The sequence below is a fragment of the Artemia franciscana genome, chromosome 16 (genome assembly GCF_032884065.1).
Source record: "Artemia franciscana chromosome 16, ASM3288406v1, whole genome shotgun sequence".
Classification (NCBI taxonomy): domain Eukaryota; kingdom Metazoa; phylum Arthropoda; class Branchiopoda; order Anostraca; family Artemiidae; genus Artemia; species Artemia franciscana.
Genome location: NC_088878.1, coordinates 23,150,736 through 23,171,609, shown reverse-complemented (window position 1 = coordinate 23,171,609; position 20,874 = coordinate 23,150,736). Strand labels below are relative to the sequence as shown.

At 33.7% G+C, this 20,874-nt stretch overlaps 1 protein-coding gene and 1 long non-coding RNA gene across 2 annotated transcripts in view; both read right to left on the bottom strand.

Moving 5' to 3' along the window:
- The window catches only part of LOC136037243 (uncharacterized), a 303,458-nt gene that overhangs the window by 206,972 nt on the left and 75,612 nt on the right, over positions 1-20,874 (bottom strand). The window lies entirely within an intron of this gene.
- Positions 2,925-20,874, bottom strand: part of LOC136036916 (gametogenetin-binding protein 2-like) — a 31,170-nt gene continuing 13,220 nt past the window's right edge. Inside the window, exons 2-6 of the mRNA XM_065719294.1 lie at positions 19,720-19,825; positions 14,496-14,821; positions 8,705-8,914; positions 3,845-4,048; positions 2,925-3,024 (exon numbers count right to left, since the gene is read on the bottom strand). Of these exons, the coding sequence (XP_065575366.1) occupies positions 2,925-3,024; positions 3,845-4,048; positions 8,705-8,914; positions 14,496-14,821; positions 19,720-19,825 (946 nt within the window). The remainder of the gene's footprint in view (positions 3,025-3,844; positions 4,049-8,704; positions 8,915-14,495; positions 14,822-19,719; positions 19,826-20,874) is intronic.

The following is a 20,874-nucleotide window of genomic DNA, read 5'->3' as shown; positions in this document are numbered from 1 at the left end:
GTATTTAAACCTTCCTGTGCTATTTTGCTTGTTAATTTTTTCGTTTCAGAGCAAAATAATCAAGTTCGTGTCATAGCCTTTTTACTTCGGAATGTTTAGCAATTGACGTCACTGATGTTCACGCAACTACAGCATGACTCTGTCACCTGTATCGGTAAGTAATTATGGTTGAGACTAATTCTCCATTGGGATTAACGCTGACATTACACTAGGGAGATTAAATGATTATGAATTTAGGAGAGCTAATTTTAATGAAATCATACATAATCCGGTTGGTAAAGCCCCCAATATGAATTTTGAGAATATTATTGATAGCATGTGTGTGGAGGGACAGAGATTTTGAGGCTCCAGAGGTCGGTGGGTGATGTATTTACGATTGTGCATCTTAAATTCATGGCCTAAATCATCGTTTGACGATATTCAATAATTGTGAAGGGATTTATATCCTCCAATTATCGGTCTCTGTTAAACACTTTTGAGCGAGAAAAATCAGGTGCTTTTGGATATTCCCGGTTATATGTCCATATTCCTTAACCGCAAGACGGCCCAAAAAGGTTTACTTGGATTTTACATCTAAAAAAAATTTTTGGCCGTACTATAACATTATCTATGTGCAAATAATGAAAAGATGCTCGAGTCACTTTGTATAGAAGTCCCAATTAACGCTACGGAAAGAGTAATGACTGGCTAAGTATATTGTTCTCCAATTGGATATATGACTGAATTTCTCGAAACATTAGAAGACGTTCATAGAAAAGTTTGTACTGAAAAATCTGAAGTTGTATTGACGAGTGACTTTAACCTTGAACTAGCAGAATGCTTATCTCGGCAGGCTTCTGATCTCTTGTCCTTACTGATTTCGTTTGGATTGGCTACTTGTATAAACATACCAACAAAGATTTTAAACCAGTCAGCACCATTAATTGACAATATTTTTTTTTATTACTACACTCCATTAAGAAAGAAGTACTGCTTTATGACACTTCCGACCATTTATCAGTTGCAGCCTTGTTTCAAATTCTCCAAAATCCTCAAAGATTAGTCCCCCAGGATAAACTGACATTATGTTGCTCACAAGTGGAGCTGGATAGACTGAACGAAGATCTGGGTACATCTTCATGGAACTTTGGAATGACTACAAAAATAGAGCAAGTGATGAGAAGTTAGAAGCATTTAAGCTGTATCGTATTATGCTGAAATCAATTATTCGCAAAAGCTAAAACAGTATATTTTAGAAACAGATTTGTTGATGTCTGTAAAAATATAAAGAAGAGGTGGGACGTGATTAAGGAAGTTAGTCGGCCGTCCATGAAACCAGAAGGTCTCCCTAAGTCTCTCATTGTAGACGATCAACTTGTAACAGAAAAAGGCCAAATTCGACATCATATGAACACATCCTTTGCAGAGATAGGGAAAAAACTGCCAATAGCGTTTCTTATTCCTCTTTACCACAGTCTTGGAAGCAGTTCTTAGGTCCCTCGTGCTTGAAATCAATGGTTCTTGGGGAGGTTAAGGTGTAGGAAATTAGAAATATTGTGCTGTCTTTAAAAAATTCTTCAGCAGGTTTTGACCAAATTTCTGCTAAAGTAATTAAACATACCCTTCCATCGATTATCACCCCGCTTTGCCATTTGATTAACAGGTCATTTCAACTAGGAGTAGGCGCGTGAGATACCTCTTTTTAAAGGAGGTGGCCGTGAGGATCCTGGGAACTACAGGCCGATTTCTCTTTTGTCACTGTTCTCTAAGATATTTGAAAGGTCAATGTTCAAACGTCTGGTGAGATTTCTTGAAGCAATTTTTTTTTCCAGCAGCATCAGTTTGGGTTTCGCGCATAAGTATTATACAAAAGATGCTTGTAATACACTTCTTTAGTTTATGCGACAATCTTTACATTCTAATCTTATTCCTGCAGCCATTTTTCTTGGTGAAACGAAAGCTTTTAACAGCCTTACACACAAGATCCTCATTGGTAAACTTTCCCATCATAATGTGCGTAGGGAAGCATTGCCTTGGTTCTCTTCATACCTCACTGACAGATCTATCGCCACGCGAGATACAGACAGACAAGTTCCAATTGAATATGGAGGACTCCAAGGTTATATTGTTGGACCAACCCTCTTCCTCATCTATGTGAAAGACCTCTGCCGACTTTTTAACACCCCGATTACCAGTTTTTACTGTGGATTGCGTCATAAATTTTACTCTCAGACTACGTCACCGTTCGCATCTGATAGTCAAGAAGAATTCGTAGCATTCACAGATGATACTACTCTAGGTATTGCGGCTCTGGATACATCATCCCTTATTCTAAAGCTTCAAGCAATGACTGAGAAGATACTCCATTGGTTTAACATTAATCAACTAGCTATAAATGTAAAAAAAAGTCGTACCTTCTTATTAATTTTCTCGTACGGGTTTGAGCTGGCCCACAAATACTGAGCTTCCTACACCAAGAGGCTCCATAAGTCGCTCCCTGTATCGATATGTGCGATTCATGGGAGTTCTTTTGAATAAAAATCTATTGTTTAAGTGGCATGTTCAAGTAATAAGAGTGAAAATTTCCGTGAACTTGGAATCATCCAAAATTAAAGCGTTTATTTGCTTTTCCTATCCTCCGTCTTTTATATTTCTCTCTTATCTACCCTTATATATGTTACTGTTCGTCTGTGTGAATATCTTCGTTTCCTTCTGTACTTGTTCCTGTCAAACATCTTCATAAGAAAACGGCAAGAGTTCTCTAATCGACTACACACACTCCTATGGATCCCCTTAAGATAGAGATAAATATGTTATATCTCTATTTTTGTTGACATATCAATACTTCCATGGAGATCTCCCATGTTGTTTTTATGGACTACTTAAACTAGTAGGGGAAATAAATTTGTACACAGTTCGAAACTGGAAGGAGGTGATGATTCCGGCTACTCCCTCGGTTCGCTCAGACTTCGGTCTGGCCATGACTGTGGAACGCACGATCCCAGCAGATCCTGCTGAGATCCAGCAGTCGCGAATACTTGGCTCCTTTAAGAGACAGATGAAAAGTTTCTTATTAAAGGTAAATTTTAAACAATTTTTATTTTTTATGTTTGTTTTTTTTTTTGGGGGGGGGGTGTCTCTTTTGCTGGCGCTAGATCCTCGATGACGTAGACAATTTTTAATTGTTCTTTTTTGTCAGGTGATAGTAGGGTCGCTGTTTCGCGGGGACTGTCGGTGAGTTGATTTATTTTCCTTATAGATTCATATTTAGACGTTGTTTAGTATATTTATGCCAAGTTTTAACATTATTTATTTATTTTATGTCGTTTTCCAAATAACGTACCATTGAGCCCTTTGGAATATTGTTTTTGTTATTTGAAGGAAATAAACGGAACTTGAAATTGAACTTGTGAGTGAGAGGCAAAAGTGGCATAAGCCTTTTTCAGAATTGTATACTGGCAAAGTGGCTCAACCAGGCAAATTGTTCAACACTAATAGTCAGATAACTTTAATAGGACATGACAGTATGAGTCACGATATCTTATTTGTTATTAACTGACGTGAAAACATAGTAACATGTAAAACTTTTCATCAAAAGTTTTTTCTCATTTTTGTAATTTAAAGCTTTGCCGTTATTGAATAATTTTCTTACATTTTAATTATAAGCTGAAAAACAATGTGGTCTAAGAGTATTGTCTACTTGTTTTTTGTATGTTATAATTTTCTGTACATATTTTTGTTAAAGCCATAAGCGTTTGTGCACTACGCGATATTCCTTAGTCAATTGACCACAAATTATGATTTACCTCAATCAAAATTGAAGAAATCAGATATAGGATCAACAATAAGTAAGAGAGTTTTTTACCTTCCAAGAAGTTCAGGTTCTGCTCTTCCAATTAACAATGATATCAGATCACTATCAATTTGAACATGAACATGCTTCTCATTGGGGCAACACTTCAAACCAGCATACAAAACGGGCTTATAGCCCTTTTCCTCACTTGGATCAACTTCACCCATAAGCAAACTATAAGCCCGGTTGACCTTCAGTCGACATTCTGGACAGAACCTGAAAATGAATATAAAAATGTACATAAAGGAAACTTAATGAGAAGTAGTTTCGCTACAAAGCAAAAAAAAAAAAAAAACAAAAAAAAACAAAAAAAAAAACAGATTACACACATTTCAGTAAACACCGAAATTTGCCAATACACAAGCGAGATAAAAGTATCTGATGTTATCAGGCAATGGAGCCTGGGAAATGCAATTCACACACCAGCTTCAGTGGTAACCTAAAGGAACAAAACAACATGAGAGGGTGAAAAATACACTTCTACGGACATATGACCAAGCCAGACATACGATTCACATAGCGTATCACATGAGTGGGAAGACATCAACACTACTGTTCACCTAAAAGATGATTGGAGGTTCTTCATTGATTGCCCATGTGTCCCTGGAGGCAGAGGAGGGGCTAGGGTCTAAGGTAAGATAAACAGAGGCGACTAGAAAGTGGCTTAAACTTTAACCATCATCCTTCCATATTTATAATACTTCAGGCTCAAACAACAATAAGGGAAACGTTTTACAGGCCAGTAATCTGGAGACTAGATCACTGAAAAAATCATAATAAACCAACAATATTTAATTACACTACAATATTTAGTATGATTCTTAAAGCCCGGGCGTCTTTGTCAGAGAATTGAGGGTTATAATAAACTCTGCAATATGTTAGAATCAAACATAGCACAATTAGTCATCTTCAGTGGATTACAATAAAGTCACAGAGCAAGCTACCCTTCAAATTCTGCTGCAGTGTCAAGATCCATAATGTTTTGCATCTACCACTTTTCTCCTTACCAACCCCCTTCCCTCCGTCCCAGGTAAATGGGAGTAACGTTTCTGATAATCATTCTTCTGCCCTCAATTTTATTATTTTATAATCCCATTGTGCTTATCTCAGGCTACTTCTAGATGTTCCAATTAGCGAATGACATAGTAGATATTTATTAAAACTTGCATGAGTCTTGGAGATTTAAAATGGATATATGATGTATGAATATTGGACTTGACGTAGAGCTCATCTCATGTCAAAGACTATTGACTGTTCTCTTAACCAGTTCCATCATGAAGCTACTCAACCGAACATCTTCGCTGAGAGAAATTCGACTCAACGAAGACATTCAGACATTTAACTAAATTACTGTTAAAATCTATAGAATGCCTAAAATATTAAAACGGCTCAACATATTGTGCGCGATAAAAGGAAGACATTATCCAAGCAACTGGTTTAAGTATTATCAACCTTTAGATATTTTGATTATGCAACATAAGCATGCTCAAGATAAGGTATGAAGTAAAAACAATAAATCTCTTTCAAATTATCAATTTGAATCATGAAATACTTAAAAGTATTAAAATCTGATTCCTGCTACATAGATGCTATCAATTTGTTTAGCTACTCTTACGCCTCATTTTATGATTGTTGAGATGTAATGAATGGGTTGTAAATAGTTGAATCTGATTGCTTTGTGCAAATCCAGAGAATTATTACTTGCAATACATGCTAATACTGAAATAGTGCAATATACTAGACTAAAAAATACACTAAACTGCACGGCACAAAAATGCATACTGCAAAAACTTCACTGCACTAAACTGTTCAAAAACAAAAATAACTGAACAATATACATACAATTTACTAAACAAAAAACTTCCCTAATTCCAAAAACTAATTGAATCTTCCTTGTAAACCAGTCTTTTGAAAAGTTAAAATATTACATTCATTTTTTCCAATATTTTTTTTTTTCTTCGAGGTGTACAGATAAATTCATGATACAGTTTATGAAAATGTAAATTATTATAATTATTATTATAATATATAATCATTATAATGATTATTATAATGCCAATTATTATTATTATTATAGCCAATTATTCAGTATGGTTGTTTAGCTACTTTTACGCCTCGTTTTATGATTGTTGGGATATAATGAATGGGTTGTAAATAGTTGAATCTGATTGCTTTGTGCAAATCCAGAGAATTATTACTTGCAATACATTCTAATACTGAACTAGTGCAGTATACTAGACTAAAAAATACACTAAACTGCACGGCACAAAAATGCATACTGCAAAAACTCCACTGCACTAATCTGTGCAAAAACAAAAAGTAACTGAACAATATACATACAATTTATTAAACCAAAAACTTCCCTAATTCCACAAACTAATTAAATTTTCCTTCTAAACCAGTCTTTTGAAAAGTTAAAATGTTACATTCATTTTTTCAATGTTTTTTTTTTCCTTCGAGGTGTACAGATAAATTCATGATACAGTTTATGAAAATATAAATTATTATAATTATTATTATAATATATAATCATTATAATGATTATTAAAATATAGTAACTATTTGGCTATTCGAATACAGTACATCTAATTGAACACAATACATACAAGAATTCGAACATATCCAATCCTGCGTTTTTTTCTAATAAAGTGTTTAATATAACACTGTAAGTAAAAAAGACAAATTAAGTAAACCTCAGTTCATTCTACAAAAAAAAAAAACTATTAAAGCTTCCATGTATTTATTTAAATGAGAATCTGAACTTCCGAAACTGGTCCCCCCCTCACCTCCTAATGATAGCATGATCTGCATTAGGATATATCCAATTATGTTCTCAATTGTGTTCCCTTCTTCCAAGTAAAGCACCATGGGCTGATGACAGAAGTCAAAAGAACAGGAAATTATCAAATAAAGTAAATAAATAGAAAATATAGGAAATTATCATGAGACTATGAGTCTTTGCACTTCATTAGAAATCAAACTTTTAATTCTTATACATCAAAAGAAGAATTAAAACTTCCCAAAATAATAATTGTAGTGATCAAACTCTGGAAGCGAGTACATTTTTCTAGTCTACGCTCTGTATCTAAAAATTACATAAAAAAAACTGCTTTCTTTAACAGAAAGTAAGGAGCGACATTAAAACTTAAAACGAACAGAATTACTCCGTATATGAAATGGATTGTCCCCTCCGCAATCCCTCGCTCTTTACGCTAAAGCTTTTAATTGTTCTAAAAAGCAGAATTGTGGCAAAGAGTCAAACTTTAGCGTAAAGAGCGAGGGATTGCGGAGGGGACAATCCATTTCATAAACGGAGTAATTTCTATTCGTTTTAAGATTTAATGTCGCTCCTTACTTTCAGTTAAAAAAAACTAGTTTTTTTATGTAACTTCTGAACGTTTTTGAATTAATGCATGTTTGATTTTGACTTTCCACATGTAAATTATTAAAATGAAATTTGCATATTACTTCCTTTTTTGGCTAAATGGCTTTCCCTTAGTTTTGATCAGATGATTTTGAGAAATAAGGGATGGGGAAGGAGGCCTAGTTGCCATGCAATTTTTCGGTTACATAAAAAGGCAACTATTAATTTTAGTTTTTAACGATTTTTTTTATTAGCAAAAAATATACGTAACTTTAAAATTAACTTACGTAACAAACTTTCATATTCTTTAATTTTTATTATGTATATGAGGGGGGTTTGTACCCTCGTTAATACCTCGTTCTTTACACTAAATCGTAAGTTTTGTCCCAATTCTTTAAGAATGACCCCTGAATCAGAAAGGCCGTAGAATAAATAGTTGAAAATATTAAAAATATTATAGCATAAAGAGCGAGGTATTTATCTCCTCCAAATACCTCACTCTTTATGGTAAAGTATTTTTAGAGCCCCTCATATGCGTAATAATCTCTGTTCGTTTTAAGTTTCAATGCTACTCTTTTCTTTCAACTGAAAAAAACTTTTCCATGTTTATTTTTTCATTGTTTTTTTTTATAGTAATTTTAGAAAATCCTGCACCCTTTTCATTGAATTTCTGTTCCCCATGACATATTTCTCCAAGGAAAGATCCTCCCACATAGCCCCCTCCCCTAAACCCCACCCCCAAAACCAAAAAAAAATCCCCTGAAAACGACTGTACACTTCCCAATAACCATTATTATATGTAAACACTGGTCGAAGTTTGTAACTTGCAGCCCCTACCCCAGGGACTGTGGGGGAGTAAGCCATTCCCAAAAACATAGTTATTAAGGTTTTTGACTATGCGGAACAAAATGGCTATCTCAAAATTTTGATCTGTCGACTTTGGAGAAAAAATGAGCGTGGGAGGGGGCCTAGGTGCCCTCCAATTTTTTCGGTCACTTAAAAAGGGCACTAGAACTTTCATTTCCGTTAAAATGAGCCCTCTTGCGACATTCTAGGACCACTTGGTCGATACGACGACCCCTGGGAAAAAAAAACAACAAACAAACAAATAAACACGCACCCGTGATTTGTCTTCTGGCAAAAAATACGAAAATCCACATTTTTGTAGATAGGAGCTTGAAAATTTTGCTATAGGGTTCTCTGATACGCCGATTGCGATGGTGTGATTTAATTCGTTAATTCGTTAAGATTCTGTGACTTTTAGGGGTGTTTTTCCTTATTTTCTAAAATAAGGTAAATTTTTTCAGGCTCGTAACTTTTGATGACAAAGACTAAATTTGATGAAACTTTTTAGAGTTTCGTTTACTATTGAGCCGGGTCGCTCCTTACTACAGTTCGTTACCACGAACTGTTTGAAAAGGAACTAAGCAAGAGAATCTAGAAATTCCTTCCATCGATCTGCCAATTTAGGAAAGCTAGCTAATAAAGGTAAGGAGAACTGTGCAAACCTGTGCCTGTGGAGATAGGCTTCCATTGTTTGAAGAAGGGTTTCACCTTCAATAAGTGATAGTTCTTCTCTGCATTCAACAGCAAGGCAATCCCAGAGCGTCTTCCATGAGCCAGGGAGTCTGGCTCGGTGAGCATCTAAGGAATGCAATGGACATCTTAGGGTCTGCCGGGACTTCTTTAGACTATCACCAATTTCTCCGAGACGAGAACTATAGTAACATAAAAAAAATGTACATAAACAAATATATAAACTTAACTGATTCCTACGGTTTAGCATGATCCACTAGCTTGCATATGACAGTTTTATATTAAGAAATAAATAAGGTACTGACCAAATACGCAAGATTAGACTACAATGATGTTTGAAAAACAAAATCTAAATATTTGTTAGGACTTGACAAAGTCAAAAATTTAAACAGGTTGGGATGTTGAAGGATTTTTGCTATTAAGAATCTAAAAAAAAAAAATTAATACCACTTTTAATGATTAAAGACAAACAGTAACTATATGCAGGTCTGAGTTACAGCTAAATGGATAAATATTGCATCTGCATAGGACCGAACTTAAACTGTAATATGATTGCCAAGCACAGACAGGAAACATCCCCCCTACCTTGTAATTCGTCAAAAGAGGCCCAATGGACAAATTGTGATCAAAAAAGTAAATTATTTCCCAACTTATATTATGCAAGTCGATTGTTAGGTCACTTCTATATTTATTTGGAAATATTTGATTAATGTATTTCGTTTACTGTGTTTGTAATTACAGTCTTGAAAACTTGCGTAACTTACTGGATCTGTCCATGCAAGCTAGCATGATTGATTCAAATCTCAGAGAAACTGGATGTCTTATTATATTTACCCTTTTATGTAAGATTGATTGTTTTAATTAATTGATCTTTCCTTTAATATTTTAAACAAGAGCCAAGAGCTCATATGGCACTTGTGACGAGGTCGGAAGAGCCAAGAACCTTCAGCGCTCCAGACGGTCGAATCGGGGAAAACGATTTTATCAAGTCAATTTGTGCAGCTCCCAGACACACCTACCAATTTTCATCGTCCTAGAACGTTCAGAAGCACCAAACTCGCTAAAGCACTAGAAATCCCCCCAACTCTCCCAAAGAGAACGGATCCGGTCCGGTTATGTCAACCACGTATCTAGGACTTGTGTTTATTTTTCTTACCAAGTTTCATCCCAATCTCTCGACTATAAGCGTTTTCCAAGATTTCTGGTTTCCCCTCCAAATCCTCCTAATGTCACCGGATCCAGTCGGGATCTAAAATAAGAGCTCTGAAACACGAGGTCCTTCTAAATATCAGATTTCATTAATATACGATAACCCGTTCGTAAGTTAAAAATACCTCATTTTTTCTAATTTTTCCGAATTAACCGTCCCTCCACCCCCCCAGAAGGTCGGATTGGGGAGGAGACTATTTCTAATTTAATCTGGTCTTTTCCATGATATGTCTGCCAACTTCCATCGTCCTAGCTAATCTGAAAGTGCCTGAACTAGCAAAACTGGGACCAACAGACAGACAGAAATTGTGATTACTATATGGCAGTTGGTAAATACCAAGCGCCATACAAAAGCGGTTATTTCTATCTTAAATTCATATATACTATAAAATTAGCAATAAGATTTACTTTCAATATTCAAATACCAATACTTAATTACACTTAATCTTTAAAAACCCTAAAATCCTTATTTTTTGAAAATATAAGCTTAATTCCACTAATCCTTTAAAACCTAACCTCCTTATTTTTCCCTAAAGTATTTCAGAAAAATATACATCAGAAAAACGTTAGTACAGATTGAGCATAAAGTGCCTATTTTATTGCAGGTTTTTTTTTTGTTTTGCTCGTATTGTTTGGTTTCAAATAAGTATTTTGTGTCAGAAGGAATTGTTTCCATAGCACTAGTACATAAAGACCAGACATTGCTGAAAAATTACACTAAACCTTATTTGAAATAAGGTTTTCCCTTCTCCTTCTTTTTGTCTTTTCTCTTTGCTCATTTGACAAGTCATAAAAAGATTTTAAATCAAATTAGTACTTCAATAGTTTTGTTGTACTAGTATTTATATAATAGTTGTACTAGTTCCAATAGTTGTGTTTGTATATCTATTCACTTGGGTTCTTGTACATCTAAGCCACTGAAAGCATCTGAAGGTACTTAACAAAAAAGGGGCAAGATAAATAGAATTGCATGACGACTTTATTTGTTATAAATGTTCAGTATATTTTGTTCAACCAAGAACTGGTACTTATCAATAATGTAAGAAAATCTAGACCAAATTAGCTGTCTAGATTGGTATGAATTTTTCTGAAGTACAGATTCTCTGCAAACAAACAAGTAGAATATATCTAAAAAAAATTTGCTATCTGGTAGGAAGCCCTACAAATTGACAATATGTTTACTCTTTTATTTACATCTAACTTGGAATACGTTTTTGACCTGTTGCAATTCTTGAGCATAGTGGCATTTTTTATTCATTTAAAAATCTTACGTTTGGCCAAGGTTCGATCAACTAAAAACAAAATACAGGTCAAGAAACTAGTCTTGACCTTTTACTAGAGTCACATATCAAAAGATTTACTAGCACATAAAAATATCATAGCAGACATTCCTACCTTGTACTTTGTTGGGTTTTTTTTCGTTGATTTTGTTTAAAAGTCAGTACCCTTTGTTTCTCCTTTTTGTATATTGTTCAGGTTTCTTCTTTGTTCTTTCATGTTTCGTTTCAGCTATATTTCATGTTTCATTATATATATATATATATATATATATATATATATATATATATATATATATATATATATATATATATATATATATATATATATATATATAAATATTTTTCCCCATTGATAAAGACCTCCAGATATGAAGTCAAAATATTACGACTTCTCCAATCATTTTTTGTATTAAATAGAAAATTCCACTGTCTTAAAATGAATAGATTTTCGTTTCAGTTGTAAATGGAGCGGCAGTGTTGTCTAAGAGATAACAAACAAGCCAGGCTTTCACTATTTTGTTTGTTTAAAAAGTTACCATACTACTAGTATGGCTCTGTTTAGTACCATTAAAACTAGCTGCACACTGTTTCCATTTTCACGTTAGAACAAGGACCCTAAACAACTTGTTTGTTTCTACTGATCCAATCAGACTCAAATTCCATTCAAGTGTGTTCTTGACATATCATCAATTTATTGAGATTTCTAACAGATGGCACATTTCTTTAAGATTGATTCTCCATCTACGTTTATAGAAACTCTGCATTTCAGAGAAATTGAATGCCAATCTATAGGGTTAATTTGATCTGGAATTTCTTACATTACCAATCAGATATATATTTCTACTACAGTGTTTCTTAGTAGAAGAAATTAATCATTTTTGTATTGTGTTCAGAACCATTTTTTAGACCTAAAAGCTAGATTTATAAGTAATTTATACCCTACCAAATCATGTTTTTGGTAGTTGCATAAAAATCACCAAGGTGAACAGTTTTAAGAAATATCAGTCATAGCAATTAAAAAAAAAGAAAAAAGAAAAACATGGTTCAATATTCATAGTACCAAAAGTGTAAAAATTAAAACCAGCAAAAATAGACCTCTGTCAGGCTAGGCTACCATCTACTGTAAGTACTGCAGAATAGTTTTCCCTGAAAAAAACTATGCTACTTGTGTCATATTATAAATTTGCATCAGCTTAAAAATTTAAAGCATGACAAATATGTTGCTTTTATACCAAAATTTTTGAGCAATGCCTAAAAAACTCGTGATGGGACAAGATTCAATTTGTATCAAAAAATATAAATAGCTGCTAATCACATATAAAAAGATAAGAAAGCATGTATCCATACTACTGTCTTTATAACATAGTAAAATTTGACCAGAACCACGTTTTCACAGCAAATAGTGATAAATGCAGACACAAGGTGGACTGCAAACACCAAGATAAAGTAGCAAAAAGCTAACAAAAATGTTTCCGCGCTTCAAGATATTTTCAACAATTGTTAGTGTTCCATTCTTTATGAGTGTGTGCATATATGTCTGTGTTTATTCCCTTTGGATTTTCTTTTTGAATCTATAGTAGAACTTTAAAACTACAAATAATATGCTTCCATTACTTCCATGCATGGTAGTCTTATGTAAGTGCTAGAAGGCTACTTATAGCATATAACTCACACAAACCTAACTTAAATAAATGGCAATTTTTTTTATGACATTCACAGCCTATCTAAGTGCTTTTCAATATGTATTATTCCCTTGTAGTTTTTGATGACTTCGCCCTTGTGCCCCCTCCTAAATAAAGTAAGAAGGAAATATGACTTTATTTTTGCCATTCCAGTATGACTTCATACTGATATGGTAATAGGAAAGCAGTGAAGGTAGTAAAAAGAGAAACTAGGAGGGAAATTAGTGATATGGGACAATAAGAAACTAGTGAAAAGGGAATAGGAAACTAGTGGAACCCGAATAGCAAAATAGTGAAACTAGCGGAATACAAACAAGAAAGTAGGCCTAGTGAAAAGGGACACTAGTGGAACAGAAATAGGGAAAAAGTGAAAAAATAAACTAGTGTAATTGGACAGTAGAGAAACCAGTGGAAAGGGAGAGAGAAACAAGCGGATCAGGAATAAGAAAATAGTAGAACTAGTAAAAAGGGAAAGGGAAACTAGCGAATGAAAATGAGAAAGCAGTGAAATTTGTTTTCTGAAAGATAGTAGAAGTCAAGTTTCTGCTCAATGATTCCTTCAAAATTCTCACTAGAACATTTTCTGTGGGTACAAACCAACTCATTAAAGTGTAATATGTTTCCTCAGTAAAGGTCAAGAATAGTGGTTCTTAGGAAGGAGACAGGCTGAAACAAGAAAAGAGGTATTCTAAGATTACTAATTTATGCTCATGTTCATGGTTTTGTCCGAACTTTGATAATTCTTCACCAGCTGTTCTCACATAGCCTTAGGTTATGTAGTAAAAACTGACATAATAATTGACAAAAACAGATTCAAAAACAAATAAAATTAGGAATCAACGAGGAAATATGACTCATTTATACTTGCTACATACTATAACAGAAGAATTTCATCATTTTTGGTTAGTTATTTTGTACAGCTTAGAGCTATATGAGACCATTAGAGGAACTGGGATGAATTTTCAAAAACACGAACAGAACTATAAAATGAATATAAAATTACTAAACAAAAAATATGTCTCTTTTTGTTCTAGGGTATCTACTTCTAAAGAGCTACTATTCTTAAATTCGGTTTTGTCCAATTCTTCACCATATGCATATATTTGCATGCACTTGGAATTATTGGAGGAAATTATTGAAGAGTAGCAGCACATTAAAAACAGAATAATAGTTGAAGTTTGCTTATTAGGCTTTTATTTATTTTCTCTTTAAACCTCTTTTTTGTTTGAGTGAGAGCACATTTTTGCTGATTTGAAATTATGATGTTATATTGTTCAATGTGAACACTCACAAAACAGCAATACTTATAGAGAAAAATTTGTTGAAATAAAATCAATTGAGAATTTATTCGAAATCAGTTGGAGTCACTTGAAACTAGTTGAAAAATCAGTTTATAAAAATCAACTGACAGTCATTAAAAATACCTCACATGAGTCTTTAAAAGCAGGATCATTATTATAATTGTTCTCCTTACAAAATCTTGTAAAGAGAGTGTTTAATATAATCTTAGATTAATTAATCTTAGAGTGTTTTAATCTAGGAAAAGAAACCATATTAACTAAAGAACAAACTGTAGTTGAGATATAACTTACCCATGGTTACAGAGGAGAATATACATTTTTGACCACGAATTTTGTATCTCAGGTGCAAGTTGTACAAAACCATACTTTGGAAACACAAGTGGATGCAATGCATCATGACAGTTTTCGTATAACTGTACATACAATCTTTCAGCTGTTTTCCGACAGCCAACACAAGACACAAACTGACCTAGAATCGTGTATACATCATCAACGGATACAGTGAGGGCTTTAGATATTTCACTAGATGTCAACACTGAGCATCGTCGAGAAAACGCGTCCACTGCCTTCACAGGTGGCTTGTGATTTAATCCAAGATCTGGCAATTGCAACACCATCTATAAAAAAAGAACTTAAGATCCTTGACTGTATACACCAAAAGGCACTATGAATACTGTGGAAAAACCACAAACTTGCATTTTGCATATCAAAACGAGTTTTTTTTTTTATCTAATTTTTTCACTTGCTGGTCGTTTTAAATTTAAGAACAACACTACAGGGAAGAAATAAAACAGGCCAATATGTGAAAAAGAAAGTAAAAGAAATGGGTATCAAAAACCTAAAATGCTTCAAACAAAAATTCATGCAAAAATTGACTAAAGAATACATCAACCCAAAACGAATAATTATTCAATGAATATTAGGTCAAAGCTTCATAAGATTGGTAAAAAACATAAAAGAAAGAGAAATGAGCGGGAAAATCATGGAGGCAGGCGGAGCCTGGTTGTGGAAAATGTTGTCTCTGCGAGGGTTTAGTATTTGCTTTTCTGAAGAACAGAGGCACAGAATAACTTTCCTGCACTCAAACATTTATACACGAAGTTTTTTGGAAGAAGAAGGAAAATTACCTGTTCTGAAAATTATTTGCAAGGCTTTTTTTGATGGATTCAATTTTATCTGACTCTTTCATGGAAATTCCAAGAACTCAATGACAAATTCCAAAGAGCTTAATGACATGTTTAAGCTCAAGGCATCATTGTGCAATGTTGTTAAGGATGCTCATAAGGTTTCTCAATAAATTACTATAACAGGTTTTAACGACTATCAGGTCACTGGTAGACAAGGGGGCGGGGGTTGGAATGCTAATTCAGATATTTAATTGCTTGTGATCTTTTTGATAAGAACGAGGCAACGTGATTTGCCAAGAAAAATTCAATATTAAAGTCACATGTTTCTCGACAAATTCATAGTGACAAATAAGGTCAAATGTCTTTTGGATATCGGATTTAGACAGGCCTTAGGCCTTTTAGGGATTTTCCCGATGGGGTTAACAACATTATTGGAAGTTGAAGTGGATTTGAGGTTCCCGAATTACTTTAGATCAGTAAGAGGTATTTTATCTATTCTGCAAGAAATCCTTCATATAGTTTTGCGAATATTGGAGCGAGGGAGATAGGAATAAGACTTTCAAAACCAGGTTTTCCATCTTTATTTTTTAAGGGGCTACGAAACTATGTTTCAATATTTACAGAAATTGTCCAGACTCGGTAATCTAGTTGAAAAGGTCAGACAAGAGCTTTGGAACGAAGCCACTGAGAGAACTAATAAGGGAGAATGGGATATCAAAAGAAGAAGCTCTTGCTTTTCTTAGATTTTATTTTTTGTATTTCCAACAGGACAACAAAACAGAAATTCCATCAGCTAGTAACTGACACAATAATGCCGAAAGGCTGTGTATGGTGGAAGCAAGGAGCCTGTTGAGGTAGTTGTTGAGCCTGTTGAGGACGTTACTTCAGGTGGCAGTTTAGCTGGCAAATTCCCTTGCCACAGAAATGCTTTACTGCAGAATACCAATTTTTTGGCTTATCATTAAGCACATTTTCAACCTTATTTTTGTTGTAGGATTAGCACTTTTACGAATACCCTTTTCTAGTGTTTAGCTCAATCTATTTGCTTCGTCCAGCTTACCATTCTTAAGAGCTCTAGTTTTCTTTTCTTTTTTTCCAAATTAGTGTTTTTGTGGGATAAGTAATGTGGGGTTTATCATATGAGCACTTTTTGGATTTCTTTTGGGCTGGGAAAGAGGTTGAATGTTTATCTCTTAGGTTTCTATGGAAAATAGCAATTTTTTCATGAATATTTTGTAAATTTGAAAAATCGTACCAATCTGCAGTATTCAGCCTCATAAAAGTGAAACAAGGCCAGAATTCTGAAGAGGGCGATAGGAGGTATGTGATTGAAACGATAACTATCACATAATAGAGGCAAAGCTCGGGGAAGGATTGTAAAAGCTATTTATATTAATTATAACAATGTCAAGAGAGGTGTTCCCCCCTAGCAGTTGAAATTTGTATTAGTGGATTAGTTTTTCTTTTTTTTACATTAGGAAAAGAGAAAATCCAATCCATCTTAATGGTATTTGCACATGCAAAATCTTCATAATCGTCATATTTATACGGTAGCCACAAAAGATAAAATGAGTGGATGAAGGTTTTTACAGGAATAGGGTGGAAGAAGTTGATTCAGGTTGGTTATTGAGAGGCAGAGGAGTCAGACAGAAAAGCAAGAGGGTACTAGAAAAAGGAGGAATGGTGCGGGTAGTCTTGGAGGAGAGGGAACGGGTTTGTTTTGGCAAACAAACAAAGGCTTGAAGACAAAGGAAGGATGAAGGCTTGTACCAGTTGGCAACTTTTTGGTAATGAGGAAGAGGAATTGAATTGAAAGAGGGCACATTTAAGGATGGTAATCTCATAGGTTCCCCATTTGTCAATTTTCTGAGTAAGTTACTCAGCAAATATGAATAATTTATTCCATTATTTCTTGAACAACGTTTTGGCCGAGATTGCAGAGTTTTTCTCCATTTGTCCTTGGATATTACTCAGAAACGTAACCCAACTATTCAGATCAGATCCATCAACAGAAATGTATACAAAACTAGAAAAAACTGGACACGAATGTCTCTGAGCAGTCTAATAGTTTTCTTCCAACTAAGTATATATTTTGTAAAACCTAGACTTATAGCCCAGCTCACACGATGTATCTAATTAGAATGTTTCTCAGAGGAAAACAAAAGACAGTTCACTGCAGCATATTTTTTATATGGTAACTAGAGCCAAAAAGCATGGTAGAATACAGATATAAAAAAAAATGTAGCATATACTCTTTTGGGAAAACTAGAGAAGGAAGTTTGCCCATTACCTTGAACACAAAATTCAAAGTCCTCTTACCCCTCCCCCATCAAAACGAAACAAATTTGAATTTGATTTCTCAGACATGAGACAAAACGTGGTAACTACATATAAAAATCTTCAACCTTGTTGATAAAAACCTGCTGACTGTATGAAATTTCTATAAGGAGATATACTATAAATCTTTCAGTGTCGGACATGAAAAAAAAATACTCTCTTGTGAGCATCTGAAAACCAACTGACTTATAAAGTACTTTGTAGAAACCGTTCTAAAGAATAGCATCACACAATTTTTTTCAGATTAGCAAGAGGCTCTATATTTTAGCTTTATAGCTCTTAACTGAATCTTTCGTTGCTGAAATGCCACATGTTTACCTTTTCAAGTAAATGGTACTTGGATATTGCATTATTCTACTAATTTAGATGTGATTAATGCAGAAAACTTTCATTCCAAATTCAACTCTATACAATATCTATGAGCTCAATATAAGCTATATGTAGTTAAAAAGGATCCGTCTAGGACTTCTCATATTCCTTATATAAGCTATTATTTGAACAAGAGATGCATCCAAGCCAGTGGTTTATCCCAATAACCTAACAATTAAGACTCTAGACCAGTATAGCGATTTTTAATTTAAGTAAATTTTCTTTTGTTTGTCTTTGAAAGTAGATAGTTGCAATGGCAAAACCTTGAATTACGAATTGTGTGACCTTGGTTGCAGCAACAGCTGCAGTCTAATAGCAAACTACAGCCATAGTAACCAAAAATCAGAAAACACTTTCTTAAAGTAATTTCGGATGCAAAAGAATTTTTATTGAACAGGGATTCTCCTCAACACAAGCCATGGTAAAATTCCAACATGATTCCCAGCAAACTTGGGTGTAATTTACTTTCAATATATTGTCCCTTTGCAGGTATATGCATATGAGATTACATAGAATATAATTAGTTACTGCATCCTATCATTCAACTTGGTCCCTATAACTCTTCAACATCACATTTCCCTACCAAACAACTTCCTACCATGCAGTTGTTGAACACCAAAGTAACAGACAGTTATTCTTGTTCATTATAAATAATCTCAAATTTCTTTAAGATTGTCTTTCCATGTAGAAACTATATAAACAAGCCAAGTTTCAGCCTGATTAGTGCATTCATTTAAGAAGGTATGGCAAACCGAAGACAGACACAGACAAACAAGAGTTTTATACTATCTTCAATAGATTGTAAAGAGAAGTCTATGATAATAATAACTTATTTTTACCCTCTTTGTTACATTACGAAAGGCCACTACAGGAAAATAAAAAGAGGAAGAAAAAACAAAAAAGCAAAAGCAAAAAAAGGAAAGAACAGAAAAAGAAGAAAAAAGAAAGAATTCTAAGAGATTAACACTTATATAATTGTGAGCTACGTATCTAACAAAGAAAGAAAAATACATAGAAACTAATATCAACACTTACACAGGAACTATCAGTCCACCCAACTGTATAAAATAGACAGTTGAGCAGAAAGTCAGATATTTTTTACACAAGTCTTCAAAACGAGCTCATAATTCCTCTATCTTCCTATATTTGCAAAAAACATAAAAAAAAAATTTCTAATGGGTGAATTAGCCGAAAAATTACAAACTTAACATATTTTTCCTTCACAGTAAAAAAAAAATATACCAAAATTTGCCTTGAGAATAGGGAAAATTTTATGATTTTGACATTCATTTTTACAATTCCTGATACAGAGTCTGAAACATCTCAGAACAAGAGCACCCGTATTGTAACCATTCCGTTGTTTTATCCCTTTTTAGAAATAAAAGACAAAAAGTTAAAGAATTATGAGGCATCAGACTAAGTATTTTGCATCCAGAAAACTAGCATTTAACTCAATATTTCAATTTGAAAACTAGCAATTCAGAGGAGAAGTCTACCATGGTATTCTCACAAAAGAAATGACTTACCATTAAGTAAAAATGTACAAAGAAAAACACTGAACAAAAATGAACGATTTCTCATAATAAGGTGCTTTCGCACTTGAAAAAACATGCATTTAGACTGCAATACTTTCATTCGAAATCAAGATAAAATGCTATGTAATAAAATAAAGCAAAACTTACTGCCAGGTTTTCATCAATTTGCAGGGGCATTTGTCTTTTTTCCAACTTCATCAGTTTCCCTTTCTCATCTTCTCTATAGAGACTGATCAGTTGTGCCATCATATTCCTTCAAATAAAACACACTAATTTAAAAAGTTCAACACTAGATTCAGATATTCTCTAATTTATTTAACAAAATACTGTACATGTTAAAATCCAGGCACAAACATACTCTTTTCTAAAAAAAATTAAACAAAAAAAAAACAAGTTTTTTTAAATGAAAGTAAGGAGCGACATTAAAACTTAAAAAGAACAAAATTACTCCATATATGAAAGGGGCTTTTCCTCCTCAACGCCCCGGTCTTTACGCTAAAGTTTGACTCTTTCTCTGAACTCTACATTTTAAAACAGTAAAAAACTTTAGCGTAAAGAGTGGGGCGTTGAGGAGGAAAAGCCCCTTTCATATTTTTAATGTAATTTTTGTTCGTTTCAAGTTTTAATGTCGCTCCTTACTTTCATTTAAAAAAACTTGTTTTTTTTGTTTAATTTCTGGACGTTTTTTAATTAATACATTTTTTTTTATCTTGGCTCTCCACGCATAAATAATTAAAACGAAATTTGCATATTAATTTTTTTTGGGCTAAACGGCTTTTTCATAGTTTTAATCGGAAGATTTTGAAAAGAAGGAGCGAGAGAGGAGGCCTAGTTGCCCTCCAATTTGTTGATTACTTAAAAAGGCTACTATAACTTTTAATTTTTACGAACGTTTTCATAAGTAAAAAATTTACGTAACTTACGAATTAACTTACGTAGCAAACTTCTATATTGGTATGTTTTTATTGCGTATATGAGGGGGCTCACCCCTCGTCGATACCTCGCTCTTTACACTAAAGCTTAAATTTTGTCCCAATTCCTTAAGAATGGCCCCTGAATCACAAAGGCCGTAGAATAAATAGTTGAAATTACTAAAAATACTTCAGCGTAAAGAGCGAGGTATTACGAGGAGGTAAACCCCTCATATGCGTAATAATTTCTGTTCGTTTTAAGTTTTAATGCTGCTCCTCACTTTCAGTAGAAAAAACTTTTCATATTTATTTTTTTATTGTTTTTTTTAATAATGCTAGAAAATCCTGTGCCCCCTCCATTGAAAGTCTCTTCCCCAATAAAACGCTCCTC